We start from the raw sequence: 23,720 nt of genomic DNA, 5'->3' as shown, positions 1-23,720 counted from the left end.
GCAGTTAATAAAATATTTGATCCATTTTAAAAAACACTATCTTTTATATCTTTCACGAGGTATCGTGATAGTTCGATTGGAATATTATACGATATCGTATTATACCATATCGTACGTATTAGGATTCTATGTATGACGAGTGCACCTTCGGGATTTAAAAATGTTCGTAGTCTCTGCACGCGAGAGCATTCTGATTAGCATTCGTGAGGGCCGAGGAAAAGTATGGTGGATAGAGAGGAGGAAAGGAGTAGATGGAGGACGGGGTGGGGCGAGATGGAAGCATCGAATTTACATGGAAATTTATGTAGCGAAACTGGGATGTGCTATAACTTGGTGACATAAATTTTAGCGATCGCTAAAATCGCTCGAAACGTTTGGATTTTAACATAACAAAGTAGTTTCATTCCTTTATAATGACCAAATCGTTTTCATTTTGAAAAGTGACGAAGTTTATCGCCATGGTAGTCGAGATTAAATTTATCTCGCACGTTGTTTATTCTTCTTCTTCTTCTTTTATTTGAAGAATTTTCCAATTTGGTTAAATTATATTCCGTAAACTGGGAATACATTTATATCGTATATAAAACAATATATACGTATATATAAAATGCATGAATTGGAGCGTGTAAATGTGCCTTACACGCATCTATGTTTCTCTGTGTTTGTATGTGCAATCAAACGTGTAGATTTTAACATTGCCAGGAGAAATTTCATTCAAAAAAATATTCACTGGTTATATCGTTTTCTCGTCGAACGTTTCAACGGTGAAAGTCTAGTTGTTGTTGTTGTTGTTGTTGTTGTTGTTATTGTTGTTGTTATTGTTGTTATTGTTGCTGATATTATTGTTGTTGATGTTGTTGTTGTTGACGTTGATGCTGTTGCAGTTGCTGTTGTTGGTTTACTATTCAACGCGATTGCTTTCTACTGCATCGAAATGTTTGGTCGTGTAAAGCTAGACGCTTCGTTGCAACCGAATGGCTTTATTTGTGCAGAAAGATAAAGAAAGGATATGCAATGTAGATTTTTCGATTTAGTTTTTGAAAACTTTGATTATTCAAAATATAATCCCCATATATATATATATATGTGTGTGTGTGTATGTGTGTGTGTATGTATATGACGTAAAATAATTTTTTATCGTGTACACGGGAATATATTAATTTTTATTAATAGATGTCTAAGTAAGTACTTACTTACTTAGTTTTCTTTCTCTCAAAAGAACGAGATATATCCCATAGAGAATTATATGTAATATCTTCTGAAAGTTTACCACCTTAAGGTAATAAAAAAAGGAAAAACGTACGAGAAAACGAGCATGTTCAAACGTATAAAAATTCTCGAGGGTAAACATTTATTTTAGCTAAGGATGAAAGTTTGGAAAGAGATCGCCAGAGATCGTCGTAAGATTATACCTACGTCTCGTTCGTTCGCATACAACAGAGAGACTCGTACCTACACTCGCATAAATTTCTACCACTACGCACGTGTTAGTAAAATTATTCGATAAATTTGCATCTAAGCCACTGGGGTTACATCGTAAATGTATTAAGCTGTCGTATAAAATAACTTCAAGGATTTCGGCCAGGGGGTATCGTAATCTCCGATATTACCTATATACCCCCCATACCCACCCACACACACACACACACACACACACATGTATATATATATATATATTTATACCTACGTATACGAGGTGTCATCGATGAGAAAAGTTTTCTCTTGGATTTCCTGTTAGGAAAAGCCCAGTGGATTTACTTTCGAAACATGTTATTTATTGACGATTTTCAAAACGAAAATGAAATAACACAGAAAAATCGAACAAAAACGATATACCATATATCTTATTTCAGATTAATAATCGTATTTGACATTTCTTTGCTCTTAAACCGTGAAATTCAATTTTACCGAGGTCCGCGAGCGATACGGGAAAAGCAAACGCGGAAAAAAATTTTACAGTCGAGGGATCTTCTTCTTTTCCCTCGAGTGGAAATTAGGAAAGTCGTGAATAAGCCTCTATGAATAACTCAAAAGGCAATGTATACTGCTGCCTCTATGTACGAAAATAATAAAAAAAAAAAAAAAAAGTGAATGAATCGTCTACGGATCTCTTTGCGTATCTAACGGTATATACGTATACGTATAAAGTAATTATACAGAAAGTAATGGAATTTGTTGAGGGATTCGTATATAATAAAAATAAGTAAGCGTATCGTGATTGAACAAATTTCTCGATTATTCTTCTCGATCGAATCGAACTCGCTTTATCCTTTTTTTTTCTTCTTTTCCTTTTTCTTTTTTTTCTTTCCTTTTTCTGTTTTTATCGTTATAGAAATTCAAGTGATTTCCTTTTCAAGAGAATAACGCTCTGTATCGACTTGATCCTTTCTTTCTATCGTTTTTCGGTATTGCTTTCCTCGAAAAATACTATACTTTTCAATTTGGTAGAAAGTTATATTATATTTACGCACGAATGCACTTTCAATCGCATCAAGAGTTGTTACTTCGAAATTGCTTTGTGTTGGTTCGTAAAGATATATATGTGTATATATCTTTATACACATATGTACGTACATACATACATACACACACATATATATATTTATATTTATATATATATATATATAAACACACACGTACATGTGTGTGTGTGTATGCGAGAATGCGCTATTCCGTTATCGGAGTATTACCTATATTCGATTCGTATTATCGATGATGTTGCGTTAACCAATAGTGATGCAGGTTCTCAAACATAGCACGTACAAATAGGGGATCACCTATTCATCGACAGGGTTGTAATTAATGCCTACGGTAGTAAGCGATCCTATAATTATGTGGTATCCCTCAAGGGTTCATACGGGATATTCCATAAACCAATTTATATTTAGTCATCTTTTGATATAAACGATGTATATTTTAGAAGAAAGATGACTTTGTACGTATGTTTCTGTGTCTATATATACGTGTTTGTGTGTGTCTGTGTGTATAGAAGTTTGATTAAGTATATTCTTTTCGTACATACAATCAATTTACGTTGCGGTAGTAGAGAGTAAAAGGGAAGGAGTTATTTTCGAGAAAAATTGCGAAGCGAGAAAGATAGTAGCATTGCTGTAATTTGTTAGGCTTTACTCCCATCACGAGATAAAAAGTGTCCTCTCTACTATGCTATCTCTCTTATTCTCTTTCTCTGTTTCTCTTATTTTTGTAGTATCTTGACCACTCCATTCGATTATACGAAATGGACAATTTAGATAATGACTCTCGTCCGAATCGATCATTGGTTGGACAGCAAACTAACAAGTTTCGTAAAATAAATTCATAATTATTAATTAATAATAACATTTGGACGTCATAACCTCGAGCGTCTAATTATTAACGTATTAACTCTTCTATGAAAAAAATTGTCTAATAATAGGAACGAATGAATCTTTTCCGATAGCCAGAACAGCTGATTTTAATTATCATCAATGGGAACAGCAGGAAATGCGACGCTTTCGAAACGCGTTATTTTATTGACGATAAATCAACGATATTCATTGGCAGAGAAAATTAATTGGATTTCAATGATGTAATTTATGATATTTTACGTTGCAAACGAAATCCATGTACCACGTATGTAATGTGCTTCGACTGTTTAAATTGCGCTGGATTTACCTCTATCCTGCGTATATAATATGGTATTCCCATCGCTCGGCTTCACGGTAAATCACCCAAGTCGAAATTTATAATCATTTTTAGCGATGCACGTTTTTCTCAGTCGCGTTCGATTGCAAAAAAGAAATATCTCAAATTTCATTCGAAAAAAAGAAAAGAAAAAGAAAACGAAATCAAAAAAAAAGAGAGAGAGAGAGAGAGAGAGAGAGAGAATGAAAGAAATCTTCATAGAAAATGCATTCACACTAATTTATTCGTACAGTCGAATGACCGAAAGATAAAAATATTAGTTCGACAATAGCGAACTTTAGTAGTTAGTATACATACAGATCTTCAAAGTTGCGATTCATGATTCATAATCATTTTTAATATGAGAGGAGTACCTAAATTAAAGGAGAAAAAAAAAGAGAGAGAGAGAGAGAAAGAAAGAAAAAAGAAGGCAAGCAAACAAAAATTAAAAAAAAATGAAAAGAAGGAACAAATAAAAAAAGAATAAATGAATTCAGGTGTAAGGTAAAAAAACAACATACAAATAAAAAAGATGAAAAAAAGTTAATAAATTCGAGATGAACAGATGAGAGCTTAAAAGTCGAGTGATAGAAGGCAACAAAAGATCGAGCATGAAGTCGAAAAGTAGAATGGTAATCAGGAAAATAAGAGAGAGGGAGAGAGAGAGAGAGAGGGAGAGAGAGAGAGAAAATCTAAAGTACCTACTCTCTTTCTTTTTCGCATACCCTCCGGCCCGTTTTCATCGTAATGTTCTTTTTCTATTCTTTCCCTTTTCTTTCCTTCTTTCTTTCTTTCTTTCTTCGTTTTTGTTTTTGTTTTCTCTCCCCCCTCTCTCTCTCTTTTCTCTTCTCTTCTCTTCTACACCTTCCATCTCCTATCCTCTTTGCCACTTTGTTTTTTATCGAAGGAGAAATTGGCACCGTACGAACGGGACCAACGACCGAAAGGACACTCGAGCCGTTCGTTCATCCGTTCTCATTGCCACAGGCTCGAGTCGAACTTTGTTTGAGTTTAATTGAGCTTGAAAGTTTCCGACTTGTTGTCTGGAAGCGTCCTTCCACCCTCTCTCACCCCATCACCCATCTATACCACCCTCCATCTCCATCGCCTTTCTTCTTTTCTCTTTACTCTCTCTCTCTCTCTCTTTCTCTCTCTCTCTCTTACTTTTTTCTTTTTTCTTTTTTCTTTTTCTCCTTCTCTCTCTTTCTTTCTTTTTCACCCTCTCTTACAGACTTTCGATTCGTTCGAAGCTTCACGATAAGCGTCGCGGTTTCAGAGTTTTTTTCTCCTTTCTTTTTCAACAAAAGGACGAAAGCAAACGGTATTCCATGCCTTGTTCTTTTTTCTTTTTATTTCCTATCCGGTATTTTTCTTTCTCACCTGGGACGTGAACTATCTACTATAGTTTATAAATGTATCTTACCTATGTACGTATATGTCTGTACTTATACATGTATGCGTTACTATATTATTGAAAAAATCTGAAGAATCAGAAAATATAAGAAGGAAATCAAAGATATTTCATACATACGTTTTCGCCTGTCGATAAGCGATCCTTCTTATCAAAGATCATTTGACGTAACGTTTGGAAGCTATCCAAAGAGATGAAAAATCATTTTTATATTGTTCGACGTCGAATATCAAAGCGTTTCAAAGTTAGAGCTTTTTATGTGGTATTACAATAGTATTGGATCGAAAGATTTTTATAAAGAAAGTATAAAGATTTTTTTTTTTTTTTTTTTATAATGAAATTATATTTGACTATTTCTAAAGATTATTCTTAAGCACTCTCACTCGAAGTTTATTCAATGGAAAGTGAAGATTTGTTTCATCGTTTCCAAAATATAGATACTCTTTCACCTAAATTAAGAAGCTTTGCGTAACATTTTAATCTCGAAATAAAGCTTCTTCCGAAAAGTAGCCGCTCTTTGAAAAGTTCTCGAAAGGGAATAAATTCGTTTTTTTCTCTGTCTCTCTCTCTCTCTCTTTCTCTCTCTCGAAATAATTACACAGAAAGGAGCTCGAAACGTTTCTTTCTTTTTTTTCGTTCAATTAAGGAGCAATTAACGTCAAGCGGCAATCGTTTTCAATGACGATCGACTGAGCGTTCTCGCTATCGAACGTATCGAGATATTAATTAAAACTAAAGTTGTAATGAAAAGAAATAAAAATAAAAATAAAATAAAATAAAATAAAATAAAATGAAATGAAATGAAATAAAATGAAATGAAACGAAATAGAACGACATACAAAAAGTAAAATAAAAAAAGGAAAAAAAAGAAGAACTAATAAAAGAAATCGTCTGGAAGGACGAATATAACGTGAAAATACTTGAATAATTCCAGTCGCCATAGTATCGCCATGGATTTCGAATAAATTTAAGCGTGTCACGTGCCGTTAGGATAAATTAATCCGCGATCAATTAAAGCCTCGAAAGAGAAAAAAAAAGGAGAGGGGTTGGAGAGAGCAAGGGAAGAGAGGGAGGGAGAGAGAGAGAGCGAAAGAGCAGAGAGGGTGAGAAAGAGATAAATGGAACACGAACGAGATAGAAAGAGCGTTTAGTATCGAATCGGCAATTCCGATATCAAATCGAGCGTGAACAACTCTTCGAAAATAAAACGATTTTCGAATCGTACTATTGCAGAGACTCTCTCACTCTCTCTTTGCCAGTTTGTTACTATTACTTCTCGAAAATTTGACCGGTCACACGTTGCATTTAATTATTCGTACACTTCACTTAGTTCATTATGATTTTCATTAAAGTGAATAAATATTAACGATTAACAACAAGTATACAATGTGTTTTATTATAGATCGGTCGGATACAAGACTGGTCTCTATATTTTGATGACAAATTTTGATAGGCATCGTTAAACACAGTCTCTTCTTAAGGTTAGTTCGCTTACTTTCAAGATTAATAGCTTTTCATAGGGTGTATGCATGTAAGTATATACGTACGTACATATATGTAAGTACGTATATATTGTACTCGTTAGTGGGCTGGAAGATGGACGGATCTACGCAAGTTTAACGTAGATGAGGTCTTACAGCTTCTAACGTATACATATGTATGTGTACGTATATATTTATACACACGTATATATACATATATGTAGATACTATATGTATGTACCAACGCGTATCCTTCTCATATAAAATAGCCCAAAGCATTTGAATTACGTGTCACGTAAGCAGTACCCTTAACTTACGACGTTGGACATCGGACCACCCTCGTTATCGCTCGAGACATAACGGAATTACCATCGATTCTCTGTAGTTGCTTTTAATTAATGCAATTAATGAGGTCACTAACCGTCGAACGTGCCGAGTTTAACTCTGGGGAAGAGGCCGTCGTCTCAGGATTTCTCTGTGGATATTTCATCGTGTTTCCATGTGCATTTGACCTATCGCGAGTTATACGTCTACGTACATACGTATACACACGCACGTCCTACCGCTTTGATTGTTCAACGCTAGATTGCGGATTTCATATTTATGACACGTCGCTCAGGTACCTCGCTCGAGCTTGTAAATAATGCAATCGACTATTCCAATCTCGCACGATCCACTTCGCCGTAGGCGAAGCGTCGTTGTACCATTCTCTGTTAAAAATCGAGATTTCGATGCGGTGGAAACAAGGGGGTAAAAAAAGAGGAGAAAAAAGGCGAATCGAATTAAAAAAAAAAGGAGAGAGAGAGAGAGGGAGAAAAAAAGCAAGAAAAAAGGTAAAGAAAATCAAAAGTGAAAGGAAATTTCGTACGCGTCATTTGTCCTACGGAGTTAACTTTTAAAGTGAAAGGTTTTACTTTCGAGCCGAGTACGTGTGCGTACAGTAACGTGCTTACTATACGCGATACTTTTTCTACTAATTATTTCACGATTATCAAGGTCTACGATGATTAAAAAAAAAGAAAGAAAGAAACGAACGAACAAAAGACAATGATTAACTTTATTCTTAACTTTGTTCTTACGAGTTTTAGTTACGAGTAAAAAATCGAATGGCTTGTTATTTATTTGATTTTATATTATTTTATCTTCCTCCTCCTCCTCCTTCTTCTTTTTTTTTCTTACTTTTATCCTCTTTCCATACTCTCTATATTTCCTCTTCGTCTATTTTTTGTTTGCGCGGATTTAAATTACGCGCCAGAGTGGTTTCCGTTTTCTTTGAGAACGTCGAGCAATGCCGTTGCTCTTGTGAAGATGAGATAAGCCCCCGAAACCGTTAAAAGTTCGGACGCACATTCCATTTCCACTTTTCTCTATTTCTATCTCTTTTTCTATCTATTCTTTTGCCTTCTTTCTTCTATCCTTGTACCTCTTTCTATTTTTCTTTCAGTTTCTTTTCCCTTTTCTTTTCTTTCTTTCTCCTTTTCTTTCTTTCTTTCTTTCTTTCTTTCTTTCTTTCTTTCTTTTTTCCTTTCTTCGTTTCATCGAATGACACGACCCGATTCTACGGTAACAATAGACAGCCTCTAAAGAAAAGTTTCGGTCAGGAAAATGAGATTTCTTTTTAAAGAAACAGACATTACGAATGCATATTGAGTTTTACGGAATAAGCCGTACGGGAATATCCACTGTACCTTGGGGGAATTCTTTTTGATTAAACACGAACGTATATTTATTGGTTGAAAAGAGCTGAATGATATCGATGAATAAAGAGAATAAACAATTAAAATAAATAATTAAATATCTATATCCAACCTATACAGAAGAGAATTCTATCCGTCTACGTATATGTGAATTTTGATTACACGATATAAATTAATACCAAAATGCTTTTTTAATATTTCAAATCCTTTTTGTTGAAAAGCATAACCAATGTAAATATATATATATATATATATATATATATATATATATATATATATATATTGTTCGATATAAACTTATTTACACACGTGTCGCGCTATTATTTTGCATTTGACATAAACTGGATACGGATCGATTGGATCGTGAATTATGCGACGTTGAGAAATTGTTTGCAGTCGAATCGAGGAGACGTTCTCTCCGAACATGTATTTACGGATAACGCGTCAACTGCAAAACGTCGAGGCTAAATTCGTTGCATCGTACATATGTATATGCTTTAGTATGTGAACCTATATATATATATGTATGTATGTATGTTTCTATCTCTCTCGATCTCTCTTTCTCTTTACCTCTCTCTCTATCTATCTATCTGTCTATCTCTCTCCTTTTCTTCTGAATGCGTGCGATTAGGAGACACTGTTCCGAGTATACGGATCGATGTAATATGTATCGAAGCTGCCTCGTTGAGTGATTAGTCGGAGTGCAATGAACATACATAGATACGCATTGATGAAAGATTAAATCGCGAGGCTGGTAATCGTGCTCTCTCACCTAAACGACGATGCTTTTGACGTCGAACTAATGGCGCCTCTGTTAACAATAGATCGCTGTCATCGTTCTGCCACACATTCGATGGATCGATTAATTATGATTAGACGAGTAGCAACGTGTTTCCATCATTAATTGATTCAAGCTTATATTCCATTCTTCGTTTTCTTATCCTTTTTTTTTCTTCTTCTTCTTCTTCTTCTTCTTCTTTTTCTTCTTCTTCATCTTCATCTTCTATTTATTTGATAATTCGTTTCATAAAATACTTTTTTCCCCTTCTTTTATAGCGTTTAGGCGCGTAAAATTACGATCGACCATGTGCAAATACTATTGTTGCAATGAGTCAAGCAGTAGGAAGGATTAAAGATGATTATCCTGCGAAATGCTGAACGTTATCGTACACTGCCCCAGGTGGTGCATGCACTTTGTCTCCGCTGGTATCTTCGGCACGTGACGTGCAATGTGTGCCATTAATAATATTACGTGGACACTTAACATAGCACACTTGTACATATCTAAGTTGTATGTGTATATATATATATGTATGTATATATATGTATGTATTTATATATAAATATATATGTATTACTAATATTTTCTAAAACAATGTTTCCAATTAATTTAGAAATCAATATTTTTTATCGAAACGTTTATACGAACGAATTGGTTTTTATTATTATTCGATGCTTTATTATAACTTTGTATTTATTTAATTTTTGTAGATTTTATACAATGAATTACGATTTTTCAGTGGCTCGGTTTGGGCATCATGGCGGTGGGTGTATGGGCATGGACGGAAAAGGACACATTTAACAATTTGTCCCGCCTCACGAACGTTGCACTCGATCCAGCATTTATACTCATTCTAGTCGGCAAGTATTTTGTGTGTGTGTGTGTATGCATACACACACACAAACAAACATATATATTTATACATACACACATATATATATATGTATGTATATGTATATATAGTATTATTTCTATTATCTTTTTATATTTTGTTTTCTCTTTGAATTTTATACGAGAATAGTGTAACGAGAGGATTTAAAATACTCTACAATCTTCCCCTCGCCATTTCGAATAATCCAAATGCGTATACAATGCACTTCAACTTTGAGTTTTAATCCTTTGCTCGAGTGGCCATAGGAATCACCCCGAGTTTGCTTTGAAAATTTTAATACCTACTTTGCTTCTACTGATTCGATTGGCAATTAAAATAAAAAAAGAGAATGAAGAATAAAAAAGAATAAAAAAAAAAAAATTAGAAAAAGCAAGGGAAAAAAAAGACGTGCAATTTTCATTTAATTCGAACAAAGTTTTGCGGATTATTACTGACTTTTGTTTTGTCGATCAATTATATTTTTTTTCTCCTTTTTTATATACATACCTATGTAATTATCGAAAGCAAATTTTCACGCGAGAAAGAGAGAGAGAGAGAGAAAGAGAGCGAAGTTCATACCTTTTCATCATAAAAAAAAAATAAAAAAAAAATAAAATAAAATAAAATAAAAAATAAATAAAATATCGAAAGCTACATCGAGGATAGAGATAATGAAGTAATTTCGAAAGCAACGTTAGGATTTCTACGTCTATTGTAACGCATCCCACCGATTATTGTAGGAATGGTATGGGAACACTATGGAGTCAGCACTATAACTAGTTCGCAATCAGTCATAGTAATCTGAATTTACGAAGGAACTTACTTCTGAGCCATGCGCTTTAACGTAGCCACAGTTCAAACGAGAGAATTGCTTTGCAGCCCGCTTTCGATGGATTTACTCCTGGTACATAGACACATACTAACGTCCCCCATACGTTTGTTGATTCATTGAATCAATCATTATACCGATCACACCGATTTCCGTATAACTAACATGTTACAATCGTAACAAGTTACTATAAACATTATTAATTGACTCGATAGATCGATATTTATGAACGATCGGTCAAATATATCGTGTATAATTATTATTGGAACAAATTAATTAACTTGTTCGCGCTACTTCCCTCAACCACCACTTCCACCCCTTCTCACCTTCTCCATGCATCCCCGACAATAAATCCCCTATTACTTTTGCTATAGAAAAGCAGTCGACGATTAAAACACTCTTGTACGATAGCAAAATATATCGGACATTATAGAATGTAATACATATTATTTTTCTCGTTAAAGAACGAACGAGTATTGTTAACGATGAAAATAATCCTAAAATCATTTCATCGGTTCTTGAATGAAACGAGTTTAACAATACTCACATTGATAATTACGTAGGTACGCAGAAAAATTCTCTTTCAAAAGTTAAATGTTCGAAAGAAAAAAAAAAGAAGAAAAGAAAATTTGCAATAAGTATCATTTTAAATGTATTTGAATTCGGACAAAGGATTCAACGTGAAATGGATATGTACTGTATTTCTCTATCTCTCTCTCTCTCTCTCTCTCTCTCTTTGTGTGTGTGTCTGATAAATAAATGATTCACTTTAACGGGTATTATTTATGCTCTCTCACGCGATTACAAGAGATAATTCACGGATTACTGATATTCTCGAAAGAGACTGGCTAATTAGAGACGACTCGAATCCGCTTAATAATCGGGACGCACTTAATCCCACATTAGGCACATTCCATTACTGTATATACCAACCTAGAGAATTTTCACGTATGTATCTATGTATCCTATGTATAACAGTTAGCATTATATTACTTAACGAGTATGTAATTATCTATTTTTAACGAACGTACGAACAATATTGGCTTAACACTTGGTGAATCACGCGAACAACGGGAATCTAATGTATTCGTTCGAATTTAATGAATACAGTTCAAACCTTGAAATCCATTCGATATTCACGACACGTGATTTTCCTCGAAAGACGAATATTCGGGATATTCGGGATATTCGGGAAATTCGTCGTTCGGGGGAAAACTTTTCGTAAAGTTGAACAATTAATCGCTCTTCGTTTCGTGACAACCTATTTCCCTTCTAATAATACTTATCAACCACCCACTAACTCCTCCTTCCTTTCGACGTTGATTTCGTTCTCGTTAGTTCTCTCAACGACATTCCGATGTGACGCGACGCGACCATTGGCAAGATCACGTCCGAAATTCCACAAAGCATGCTGTAAGTCGGATTACTGGCGATGTACTCGAGGATTCCCGAATGGTTGGGACCTCGGAAAGCCACTCGTGAGCGCGGTCACTCGCGGTTTAGTCGAATGTAATGGTGGGAATTCAGGAATCCTCTGTGACCAATCCAAACATCTCGAGCTTGGACCACATATCTCTCTCTCTCTCTCTCTCTCTGTTTCATCCGTTCACGCTTTCCTACTCTAAAGGCAGCACAAACTAAATCGAGTTTGCACGTGATCTGGACTGGCACACCATCGAAAGGAGCATTGGAACAACAAGAAAATAGAACGTGCCGACTTACAACGATTTATCTCTTCCTCTCCTTTGACTTTTCTTTTTTATTAGTATAATTCGGAACTCGATTCGTGAAGAGATTCAATTCGACAAATACACACGCTTTCCGATGGCACACGCCAATTTTTTGTTTTTGTTTCTTTCGTTCTGTTTTCTTCTATTTTTTATTCGTTTGTCTGTCTGTTTGTTTGTTTGTTTGTTTGTTTGTTTATTTGTTTTTTCTTTTCCATCGATAAAATAGGTACGATAGAACAATTATTTATTTATTGATTCTTCCTTCCAATCGTTTTCCATCCAATTAACATTTTTATCTTCCCATATTCTTTTTTTCAATTCCTATCTATCTATCTATCTATCTATTTATCTATCTATCTATCTATCTATCTATCTATCCTTGCTAACCTCTCATCCATACTATGTATATTGCTCTCTATCGCTCAGTCGATGTTTGATTTGCACTCATACGAACGTGTCCGAATCAAGATCAAACGGTACGTTTCCGAACGTTATTTTTTCGCTTTCTCGTTAATATTTATAACGAAAACTCAAGCGACATCGAAACATATTCTCTTTAAATAATCCAACCACTCGTGCGTCTATTCGTACTCTCGTCGATTTGGCAGAGACAGAGAGTGAGAGAGAGAAAGAGCTAGATATTTGTTTATTTCTTTTTTTCCTTTTTTTTTGTTTCGTTGAATTTAAAAAATATACACGCTTTTATCACGAAATTTTCAATAAATTTGCCAATTTGTCGTTGCGTAACGTTGGTTAAAATTCATATTATAAAAAAAAGAGGGAGAGAGAGATAGAGTTAAAAAAAAAAAGAAGAAATAAAAGAAAAAAAGTAAAAAGAAAATAAACTTACTGAACGTTAGTTTTACAAACGACAAAGTAAAGGTATTTGCGGTGACGGTAGAAAAGCAGAATACGCGTTGATGGAGGAACGCTGTTCGCACGTTATGCATGGCATGAGTTTATGTTCTCTCGGTGCTTGTCGCACCAATAATGTTCTCGTTTCACTTGGAAAGACGCATACATATCGCACTCGGTACATGCAGGCAACACGTCCTATGTACCACCATACATACTATCTAACGCGTTGATATATAAGGAAAAGGAGATAAAATAACATGCCTGCGTTTCTCATCGAAATACATTTCATCTTTTCTTTCATATTTTTCATCAGACATTCACGCGTACACACATACACACATACACACATACACACGAACATGCGCGTATACACATATTCGAGCATTTCAATATAAACTTTAGAAATTACTTCGAAAATTATTCTGAATTTTTCTTTTGTTCTTTTTTCTTTTTTCTTTTTTGCTATTCAAACCATTTTATCTCTCACACAGACACTCGCATATATATATATATGTGTGTGTGTGTGACTGTATTTTTTATTTTTATTTTTTATTACCGGAGTAGTAATAAAAGCCAGTTGTTCGTATCCGCAAGCAGTTTATCGGTATTATTTTTTCATACCGATCTCTTACGATCCTTTGAATATCATTTACCCCTTTTTTACGATTCACTCCAGCCAGCCATTGTATGCAACCCTCATCCCTTTTCTCCCTCTCTTTCCCTCTCTTTTTATCCTTTTTTCCATTCGTTGAATTTACTCAATTCTATTCACAAATCCATTTTAACGAATTCAATCATTTTCCACAAATTAACCGTTTTAAATGATGTCAGTGTAAGTTCGGCTCGATGTTCAATCTCCCTTTCATTTGATATTACGTTCTCGACGATTTTTTCTTTGCTCTCAATCTCGCAACATTATGTAGTCTTTTTTTCGCGATATCATCTGGTTTTTTTCGCTTTTGTTTCCTTTCTTTCTTTTTTTTTTCTTAAATGAAAGAAAAGAATCAACCTATTCGAAAAAGCATTAATTTTAATTCTTGAAATCACAAGACCGCAGGTAGATCTCTTCATTTTCTTCATATCAAGAGCTTCAGGTTTTATATATCGATCCGCTTTCAAGCGATAAAACTTTATCCCTTCTCTCTCTCTCTCTTTCTCTCTCTCTCTCTCCCTAGTCCTCTACCTTGTCCGTCCCCTTTCCCCTTTCTACCTTCATCGACTATTTCGAAGCACGCAGACCGAGATCTCTAGGAATTCTATACGCGCGAATATCCATCCAGTCTGGAATTTATCGTTGTGGTGGTAGGAAAAGAGAAAGAAAGATAGAAAAGAAGAAAGAAAGAAAGATAGAAAAAATAAATAAAAATAAGAAATCAAGCTCTTAACTTATAAGATATCGAAGAATCGATCGAAATTTTTCCATTAAAATTTCAAATTCGTTCTCGCGTTAGATTCTTAATCTCTCTCTCTCTCTCTCTCTCTCTCCCTCTCTCTGGTTTTCATGTTTTCAATCATTGCTTTTTTCATTCAAATTTCATGGTTTTTGATTCTCTCGTGTTTTCAATCGCTCAATCTTTTATTTATTTACATAAAATTCAAAGAAAAAGTGCGTAACGTGCATTCATTTTTATTATATGCTTGCGCACACAAAAATAATTTCGACGAAGAGAAACCCTTTTCTCTCCCCGTTCCAACCCCATCTTCCTCCTTCTCCCCTCTTCACCATTATAACTGTGACAGTGAACGATAATATCTTCCTTATTGCAGGTACAGTGACATTTATCATCGGATTTACGGGGTGTGTCGGCGCACTCAGGGAAAATACGTGCCTCCTAGCCGCAGTGAGTACTCACGTTGAATGTTTAATTAAATATTTCATATAGGGTTCGGGATCCGTTCTTTGATCGTCTAATAATTTATTTCTCTCTCTCTCTCTCTCTCTTTTTTCTCCAAATTATCTTTTTTTTTTGTTGAGAAAGAAAGAAAGGGAAAGAGAGAAAGAGAGAGAGAGAGAGAGAGAGAGAGAGAGAGAGAGAGAGAGAGAGAGAGAGAGAGATATATTACAAACTCAGCCACATATTTATTCATGATACAAATCTCGTTGATTCGTTACGAGTCTTTGTGAAAAAATTTTTATATATTAATCATTTAAATCTCTCACGTTGCATTACGGGATAAAGGTTATCGATAAAAGGTATATCAAATTTTGTTTCGATCGAATGCTTTCAAAAGTCCATATCAAACGATACTATATTTATTTGTTAAGTATTATATTTTGATATATATATATCGTTTTTATTTTTATTTATTATTATTCATTACTTTTATTTTTTATTTTTATTCCCGTGACACGTGAAATAAATATATCTGAAAGGTATTAAATCGTTTGATACTTTCGCTTTGCAGTACGCGATATTCCTGGCGTTATTGCTGCTAATGGAGATGACTGCCGGTGTTTTAGGCTTCATCTTTAAAGACTGGGTAAGATTTTATATTCCATGTTCATTTTCTTTTTATATATAATTTCTCTTCCTCTTTTTTTTTCTTCTCTTTTTTTCCTTTTTTTTTTTTCTACGACAAAAAATGAAATAAACGTCGTTCCAGATAGCGACGACGTCGCTAGAAATATTTCTTTTTTGAGAAAAAAAGAAAAGAGGAAAATGAAAAAAAGAATGAAGGAAAAAAAAAGAAAAATAAAACAGGATGTATAAACGATAGATAACTCTGACTGGGTTACATTCATAACAAGTACGAGATCGGCGAACTTAATGGTCTTTGCGACGATGAAAAGCTCGACCGAGTCTCGAAAACAAACAAGCCAAACACATTCCGCATCCCCGTTGGTAGAGTCGAGTGGAGTCGTATATTTTCTCTGTCCACGCTCAACCAACCCCCGTTGAAATTTCTACTCTTAGCGGCTATCCAGGAGCCCGGTTGATTCTACATATTAATATATTTCAAGAGAATATGATTAAGAGTTGGAGATATTGGATTAGAATTACAAATCGTACTCCTTTACTTTCATTTTTCTATTTTATTTCTTTTTCTGTTCCTTTTTTGTTGTTGCTGTTGTTATTGTTATCATTGTTTTTTTTTTTCTTTTTTTTCATACCGAATTTTTCCTTTCTTCCAATTAAAATAATAATATTTGTTTAACAGATAAAATCACAAGCAACCGGGGGCTTCCAAGCTTTCATCATACACTATCGCGAGGATCCCGATCAACAGAATTTGATCGATTGGATTCAAGAGGATTGGGTATGTTCTTTCAAAGATATCTATTGAAAGGATGTTTCTTTTTTTTCGAATCTTTTTTATCTATACCTTTCGAATACATTTTCTCTAATGAATCAAACCGAGATTCTAGTGTTTCCTACCCTCGACGATAATTATCCTTCGAATTTGAATCATCAACGAGAAACGATTTGTAAGCAGCGTATATATATATATATATATATATATATGCATGTATGTATGTATACTATAGTATTCAACGATCGATATAGGACATCCAATCGTGGTTTACGAGATTTCAATAGAAAGCGACTTCTAGCGATATACCTATCCATCGCAATTTTGGTAATCCTATTGGTAGCCTAGCTCTTCGACTGTAAACCGCAGATGGTGCTTTAGTAATATCCTACCTATTGAAAATTGATATTAACACATGATGCTATTGATGATTGAAAAAAAGAAGTTAGTAGTATATAAAACACGGTGAGTAAAAAACGAAAAATTATCGATTTTCCAAGTCTCCTAGCCGTACGTTATATTTTGTAAAATTTATTTGGAGTTTGAATGCGTCAAAAATAAACTTAAAAAAAAAAGAAAAAAGATTTAATAACAAGAAAGTCAAAATCAGTAGATCGAGTCGAGCATTCTTATGAACGGATGGAAAGAGAAATGAAATGAAGAGAGAATGAGAGAAAGAAGAAGAGAATGCAGAGAACGAAGAGATGGACGAACGCATATTAATCGCAAAGGAATGCAAATTTGAGTAAGAACTGTAATGGTAATGGTAGGAAGACCATATTCCGAGTGGCGTATGCTGTTCAAAGCTTCCGCTTTTACGATTAAATCAGTTATGTTTGCATGGCAATGCGAACGAATAGAAACTTTGAAACTATAAAGAAAAGATTGATAAAGAGAGAAAAAAAACAATTAAGAACAAAACCAAGATTTTTTCTAAAACGTTTGTTCAATCCTTTGTTAACTATTCAACGTTTAAACGTTAAAATTTCATTTTATCTGTATCATAATGTTTATAACATTTTCCTACAATTTTGAAATAATCTCATATTTCCAAATAACGAATATTCGTATTTTAGATAGAGTGATATACTTATCTATCCGATACGTATAACGATCGATGATTAAAAAAAAAAAAAAAAGAAAGAAAGAAAAAAAAATAATTCCTCATTAACGTTTCGAAATTATTATATAATTCATTCTCTCGTATTTCACTTATTTATTCATTAACATCAACTTCCTATATTACAACAGCCGTCCTTGATTTCATTTCTTAAATTTCGTCTATTTATTCCACTTACCTTCGTCCTTTTTCCCTATGGGGATACTTTGTTCTTTTCTTCTTTTCTTTCTTTCTTTTTTCCCTCCTTTCAAGCAACCCCTGCGATCTCTCACAGGTTAGATTCATTTACGATGGGTTCGTCGAAATCTCTTATTTACTCATACCATTACCACGAAGTATCTCATTTCGAATGTGTTTCTCGAACACGATCGGATATCGATGATATCACAATAAAATTTCTTTTATTCAAACGTATTCTTTTATAATAATCTTATTTATTTTTTTTAGTTACAATGTTGCGGTATCGAGGGCCCAAAAGATTGGGATCGTAATAATTATTTCAACTGTTCGTCGAGTGACATCGGTTCGAGGGAAGCCTGCGGTGTGCCTTTCAGTTGCTGCAAAAGGAAACCAAACGTAACGTGTTTCCATTTCCATTTCCTTTCTCTTTATACGTATATCTTTTCTTCTCTACTGCTCCACATTTTCCAACAAATTTTTCTTTTTCTTTTTTTTTTTTTAATCGATCATCCTTATATGTATATACGTATATATTTATTGATTTTCTACGACTTCAAAGAACTTTCATCTCTATTTTTACTTCGTAGGAAATTATCAAGAACAAGCAGTGCGGCTATGACGTTAGGAAACCTAGCTACGTAAGTAAATCTTTACTAATTTTTACACCTTTCAATAGTATTTCGTTTCTTCGCGTCTTGTTTTTTTTTTTTTTCTTTTTCTACGTAATAGAAATTTCAGTTCACGAAGTTTAACTATAAGAAAACGATTTTCATTCTTTCCTACAAACATTTCAACGCATTACGGACGAATGACGTGATTATTTGCTATCAACAATGAAAAAAATTAATAAATAAATAAAAATTGTTCAATCAAGGGATTTCGAACTAGAAATAATTGATCGTTCGTTTGGATCTTCTAATTTTTCTTTTATTTCTTTTTGTTCTTTTTTGTTTCTTTTTTTTTCTTGTAATTCGCATGAGAATATTTAACATAGAAAAATACGATTGACTAGTGATTTGCATTAATAACAAAATCAATGTCTATTCCGTAATGTATTAATTTAAAAGTAGAAGCAATCAAAAAGGAAAAAAGAAAAAAAAATATTTACAGAAGGTTTCCCTAGCTCGTTGTAGATCGATCGATCCATAATCAATCCTGATCCTTCTATCATTTTCCAAAGAGTATCTCCATATCCATCGTTAAAAAGTATATGATTAAGTTACAAAAAAAAATAAATAAATAAATAAATAAATAAATAAATAAATAAATAAAAGGAAAAGAAAGAAACGATCAAAAATAGTAAAAGAAGAAGAAGAAAAGAAAACGAGCGCTCGCTCGAGTTTTTTCTTCTTCGTAAAAGAAAATAAATAAGGTCGTAGAGAGATATCGATGTTTGTGTTCGCGTTATCGGTGCAGTGCAGGCGACTGCCGTAGCGTAACGTTAAATCCTTTAGCTTGATAAAAATGGAACGACACGGCCGTCGCCATATGCGCGTGTCATACTGATCTTTTAATTATTATAAAATAAAAAGAAGAAAAAAAAAGTAGAAAAGAAAATCGAAAAAAAAAGAAAAGGAAAAGATAATAACAGAATATCAAAACAATCATGAATAAATAAATAAGTTAATTAATTGATCAATCGATTAATTAAATAAATGAAAATAAAATGGAAATAGAAATAGATGGAAAGGGAAGGAATAAAAAAGAAAGGAAGAAAAAATGAAATAATAATATTAAAAAAAAAACAAAATAAAAAATATAAAAAAAAATAAGAAAAACAAAGTAAAATAAAAAACGAAACGATAGAGAAACGAAGAAATGATGATTTTGTGTTTGCCCTTCGGAAAATGCAGACGGGAGAGAGGAGTATATTCGAAAGAGGTTGCCTAAGGGCAGGAGAAGAGTGGCTAGAGCTGAATCTCGTGCCTGTCGCCGGTACGGTTGTCAGCACTATGGTCCTTCAGGTATTTCGTTTACTAAAAAAAGTAAATAACAACGAAACAAAACTAAAACGAAACAAAACCAAGACAAGACAAGACATAGAACAAACGAACGAACAGAACAACATTCCCTTGTTACATTTTGCTACACAGAGTCCTTTTATTTCACTCTGCCTTTTTTATTTTGACCGGCTTATGTCGATATCGTTTTGAACTTTCTTCGAAAAAAATTGAGTTTTGAAAAACAATGTTGCTTGCATTTGATCGACAAACGTCGCATAAGTTTCTATGGAGTCTCTTCATCTTATAATCCTTTTATTCGAACAAAAAAGAAAGACAAAAAAATTATTGAAACGTCGACTCATTCGTTTGCTTTTCTCCTTTTCTGTTTCCATTCTCTCTCTTTCTTTCTTTTTTTTTTTTTTAAGTTCTTTACTCTTTCTTTCTCTCTTAGAACAAGAAAAGTATTTGCATCGACTCACGTATCGATGGATCCTATCCATTTAAAGGGAACCTGGAAAAGAGAACTCTGGCAAATCCGTCGTGAACTTAGAACGACTTAGAACTTTGCTATGGCGACGCCCAAAGTAACCGCATCGGCTTTGTGCTTTCCTTCCTTGTTCTTTTCTCCCTCTCTTTCTCTCTCTCTCTCTCTCTCTCTTTTTCTCTACTCTTTTTTCTCCCTTTTTCTTCTCGTTTCTTTTTAGTTTTTTCTACGTCATAGTTTATCCAGTCTCTTTATTTTATTTATGTAAAAGTCGAACGAGAAAGAACACTTTTAGAAGAAAGTTCGAACGATCCGCCAAGTCTCGACCATTTTACTTATTACTTTACCGTTTTTAGTAAACGAACGATGTCGCATGTATAAATTATTGTGTATATAAATATATGTGTAATCATACATATTTATAAAGCAGATTTGTTTAATCGTTACACATACCTATAATTTCTTTATATGCTTGTCGTAAAATAAAAAAAAAAAAAGAAAAAAGAAATGCACATATATACACGCGTATACTTACACGTATCACATATATACAAATATACACACATTACGCCTACACACATACGTGTTAAAAGTACGTGGCTGTTAGTACGAATATCGTTGAACGTTGACGAGAAACAAGTAAGTAATGAGCTTGTATACGATCGTTAAGCCCCTGCTGTGTCATTAAAACGGGATAACGGCGTAGCTTCCGTAAAACGTGTGTCTCATTTCTCTGGTAAGTACCGTAACCGATTGTTCCGAATTAATGCTAAGAGAACATATTTCTTTCCCTTGGAATTTCATAAATGTGGTGAGATTAAATAAAAATTCATATAATAAAAAAAATTATAATAATAATAATAATAATAATTACAACAATAGTAATAAAAATATTGATAATAATAGTAACATCAATAATAAGTTTTTGTATATCGTTACAAAAATATCAATGACAAATATCAATGGAGTAAATCGTAAGAAGGAAGTAAACAATATTAATTAATCGTAAAAGATCTACTACTTTTATTATTTTGCGGATAATTAAAAAAAAATAAATAAATAAAAGAACAAAGAAAGAAAAGAATATAAATATTACAGATTGAAGATACAATTTTTGTATATTTTTTCTTTTTTGAAATCTTGTTAATGCGATGAAATTATAATAAAATTTATATAATAATAATGATATTGACAACAATAACTATATTAATAATATTTTTTCTTATGTTGTTATACAAATATCAATGGTGTAGGATTAAATTTGTGCGAATTTAATCATCGAAATAATAATTATCAATCTTATACTACAAAAATATCAATGACAATTTCAGTCTCTTTCTTTCTCTCTCACTCTCTATTCTATCTTTAATTTTTTTCTCTTTGGACAAACGTCGAGTTTGATCAGTCGAATATTCAAGAAATACATATATAAGGGAGAAAGAGTGTCGCTAGGTTTATAAAGCGCACGAAACCTTACGAGCTGTTAACACGCGACGCAGTAATAGAACTTTTTCCTGTCTCATAATCAGCGCGATAAATTAACGTCAAAACGAAGTTGCATATATGCTCGTTTAGGCTTTCAGGAAGATCGTGGCGTTTGATTTCGATCCTGTCAGAGGGTTCTAACGGTACGACAGAAGTATCTATGATCGCGGTATATTAAATTCAATATTACATTATCCCTTATCGAATTATTCTTTATTTATAAATTATATATATGTGTGTGTGCGTGTATATCTATCGTGACAATTATGAAAAAAAGAAAAAATAAAAAATAGAGACATTTAGAATACGAAAATAACATAGGCGGTAATCGTTGAGAGAATAATTGAAATTGCTAGAGATCTTAAAAAAGAAAAAAAAAAAAATAAGAAAAGAAAAATGAAAGAACGAAATAAAATAGACCAAAATAGTTTCTCTTTGGATAAACGAAGGAATAGTTCCTTGGCAAAAAGGGACGACATTTAAAGAAATTAATTAAGCGAGCTAACTCGCATAAAATGACGTGTTTAATCCCATTAAACCCGTTAGAGAGGGATCTGTCTATTTTCAAACATAGACCTTTATCCTCACTTCTACTTTTCTAATTCTCTTAAGTTCTCTCTCGCGTTTTACGTCTCTTTCTTTTCTACGAATTTTTCTTGCTTCTCCGAGTCTAGTCACTCGGCATGAGAATTAGAAGAAGAGGGGTTGCTGAAGCAAACGGAAAAGTTGAGAATAGTGGCGATGAAAGGAGAAAGGGTTGATAAGAGTAGCAAAAAGATTTAGAGCAACGTGACCGTGGAATAGAAAAGAGATAGAGATATACCCATTCTTCGATGGTAAAGTTCTAAAGACGCGTGAACGAAATAAATTAGCAGCTATTACTATCCGCTACTGTTCTTTTTTTTTTCTTTTTCTTTTCCTTCTTTTCCGAGTTCCCGTAGGAGGGAGTAAAAATCTCAAATAATTAGAGCATCTAACACCCTTGCTAATGAGCTACTTATGCAATGTCGCGGTACTACGATAAGAGTTTTACGAGGGTCCCCAAGAGTACAAGAGAGGGAGAAAGAGAGAGAGAGAGAGAGAGAGAGAGAGAGAGATAAAAAGAGAGAAAGTAAAACAAGAAATGAGAAAGAGAGAGAGAGAGAAAATCGAAATAAAAATAACAAAGAGTCGCGTGCAGTGGCTCGTGTAAAGTGTTTCTACTGTATAACTCTTTCTTTTTCTTTTATTTTTTGTTTTTCAAATAGAACCATCTAAATTAATGAGAGCAAAAAATTTTACTAATTTTACAGTAAGAATTTCTAATGATTTTTCAAGATTTCCTTCTAAGTTTGTTTATGAACATACAAGTACATATGTCTACATAGTTCTATATATATCGAAGAGAGTGAGAGAGAGAGAGAGGGAGAGAGAGAGAAGTGAGAAGGAAAAGTGGAAGCGACTGGTGGTGGGAGGTTGAAAGCTTTGCGTGGTTACTCTTACTCTTGGGGTAAATGTGAAGTACAAAGTAATAGAGTGGCGTTGTTACTTAGACTTCGCAGTAACATTACGTTCCTATACGTGCGTCTTTACTAGGTATTCCCATAAATTTTCTCACGACCGAATGAGTTTTCTGTTTCTCTCTTTCTCTCTTTCTTTTTCTTGTTATTTTTCATCATCGTATAAACCATATTGACTTTGTATATAGAATTATGAATCGTTAAAAAATAAGTAATATTTTTTCCTTTCTTCTCCTTCCGAATCGAATGAAATACGATAATTTCGAGCAAAGGGAATACGATAGAACAGAATTTTGTTTAATAACCTCCCATCATTTTGATATCAATTATAAAAAAAAAAAGAAAAGAAAATGAGAAGACGAAAAAGAACAAAAAATATATAGAGTATTTCGTATAATTTATTTTAAGAAGAGTAATATAGGCGCGATCAAGTTTT

At 33.5% G+C, this 23,720-nt stretch overlaps 1 protein-coding gene across 3 annotated transcripts in view; it reads left to right on the top strand.

Annotated features, from left to right (window-relative positions):
• Positions 1 to 23,720, top strand: part of LOC127065495 (tetraspanin-5) — an 84,005-nt gene that overhangs the window by 52,874 nt on the left and 7,411 nt on the right. For 2 of the 3 annotated variants that reach the window (XM_050997924.1, XM_050997926.1), the window contains exons 2-8: positions 9,773 to 9,893; positions 15,089 to 15,162; positions 15,728 to 15,802; positions 16,481 to 16,579; positions 18,141 to 18,269; positions 18,461 to 18,511; positions 19,727 to 19,837. In XM_050997924.1, the coding sequence (XP_050853881.1) occupies positions 9,773 to 9,893; positions 15,089 to 15,162; positions 15,728 to 15,802; positions 16,481 to 16,579; positions 18,141 to 18,269; positions 18,461 to 18,511; positions 19,727 to 19,837 (660 nt within the window). The remainder of the gene's footprint in view (positions 1 to 9,772; positions 9,894 to 15,088; positions 15,163 to 15,727; positions 15,803 to 16,480; positions 16,580 to 18,140; positions 18,270 to 18,460; positions 18,512 to 19,726; positions 19,838 to 23,720) is intronic. The other variant, XM_050997925.1, reaches the window with a different exon arrangement.

This window comes from Vespula vulgaris, chromosome 8 (assembly GCF_905475345.1).
Source record: "Vespula vulgaris chromosome 8, iyVesVulg1.1, whole genome shotgun sequence".
Lineage (NCBI taxonomy): Eukaryota > Metazoa > Arthropoda > Insecta > Hymenoptera > Vespidae > Vespula > Vespula vulgaris.
This window is presented reverse-complemented; position numbering and strand designations above follow the sequence as displayed.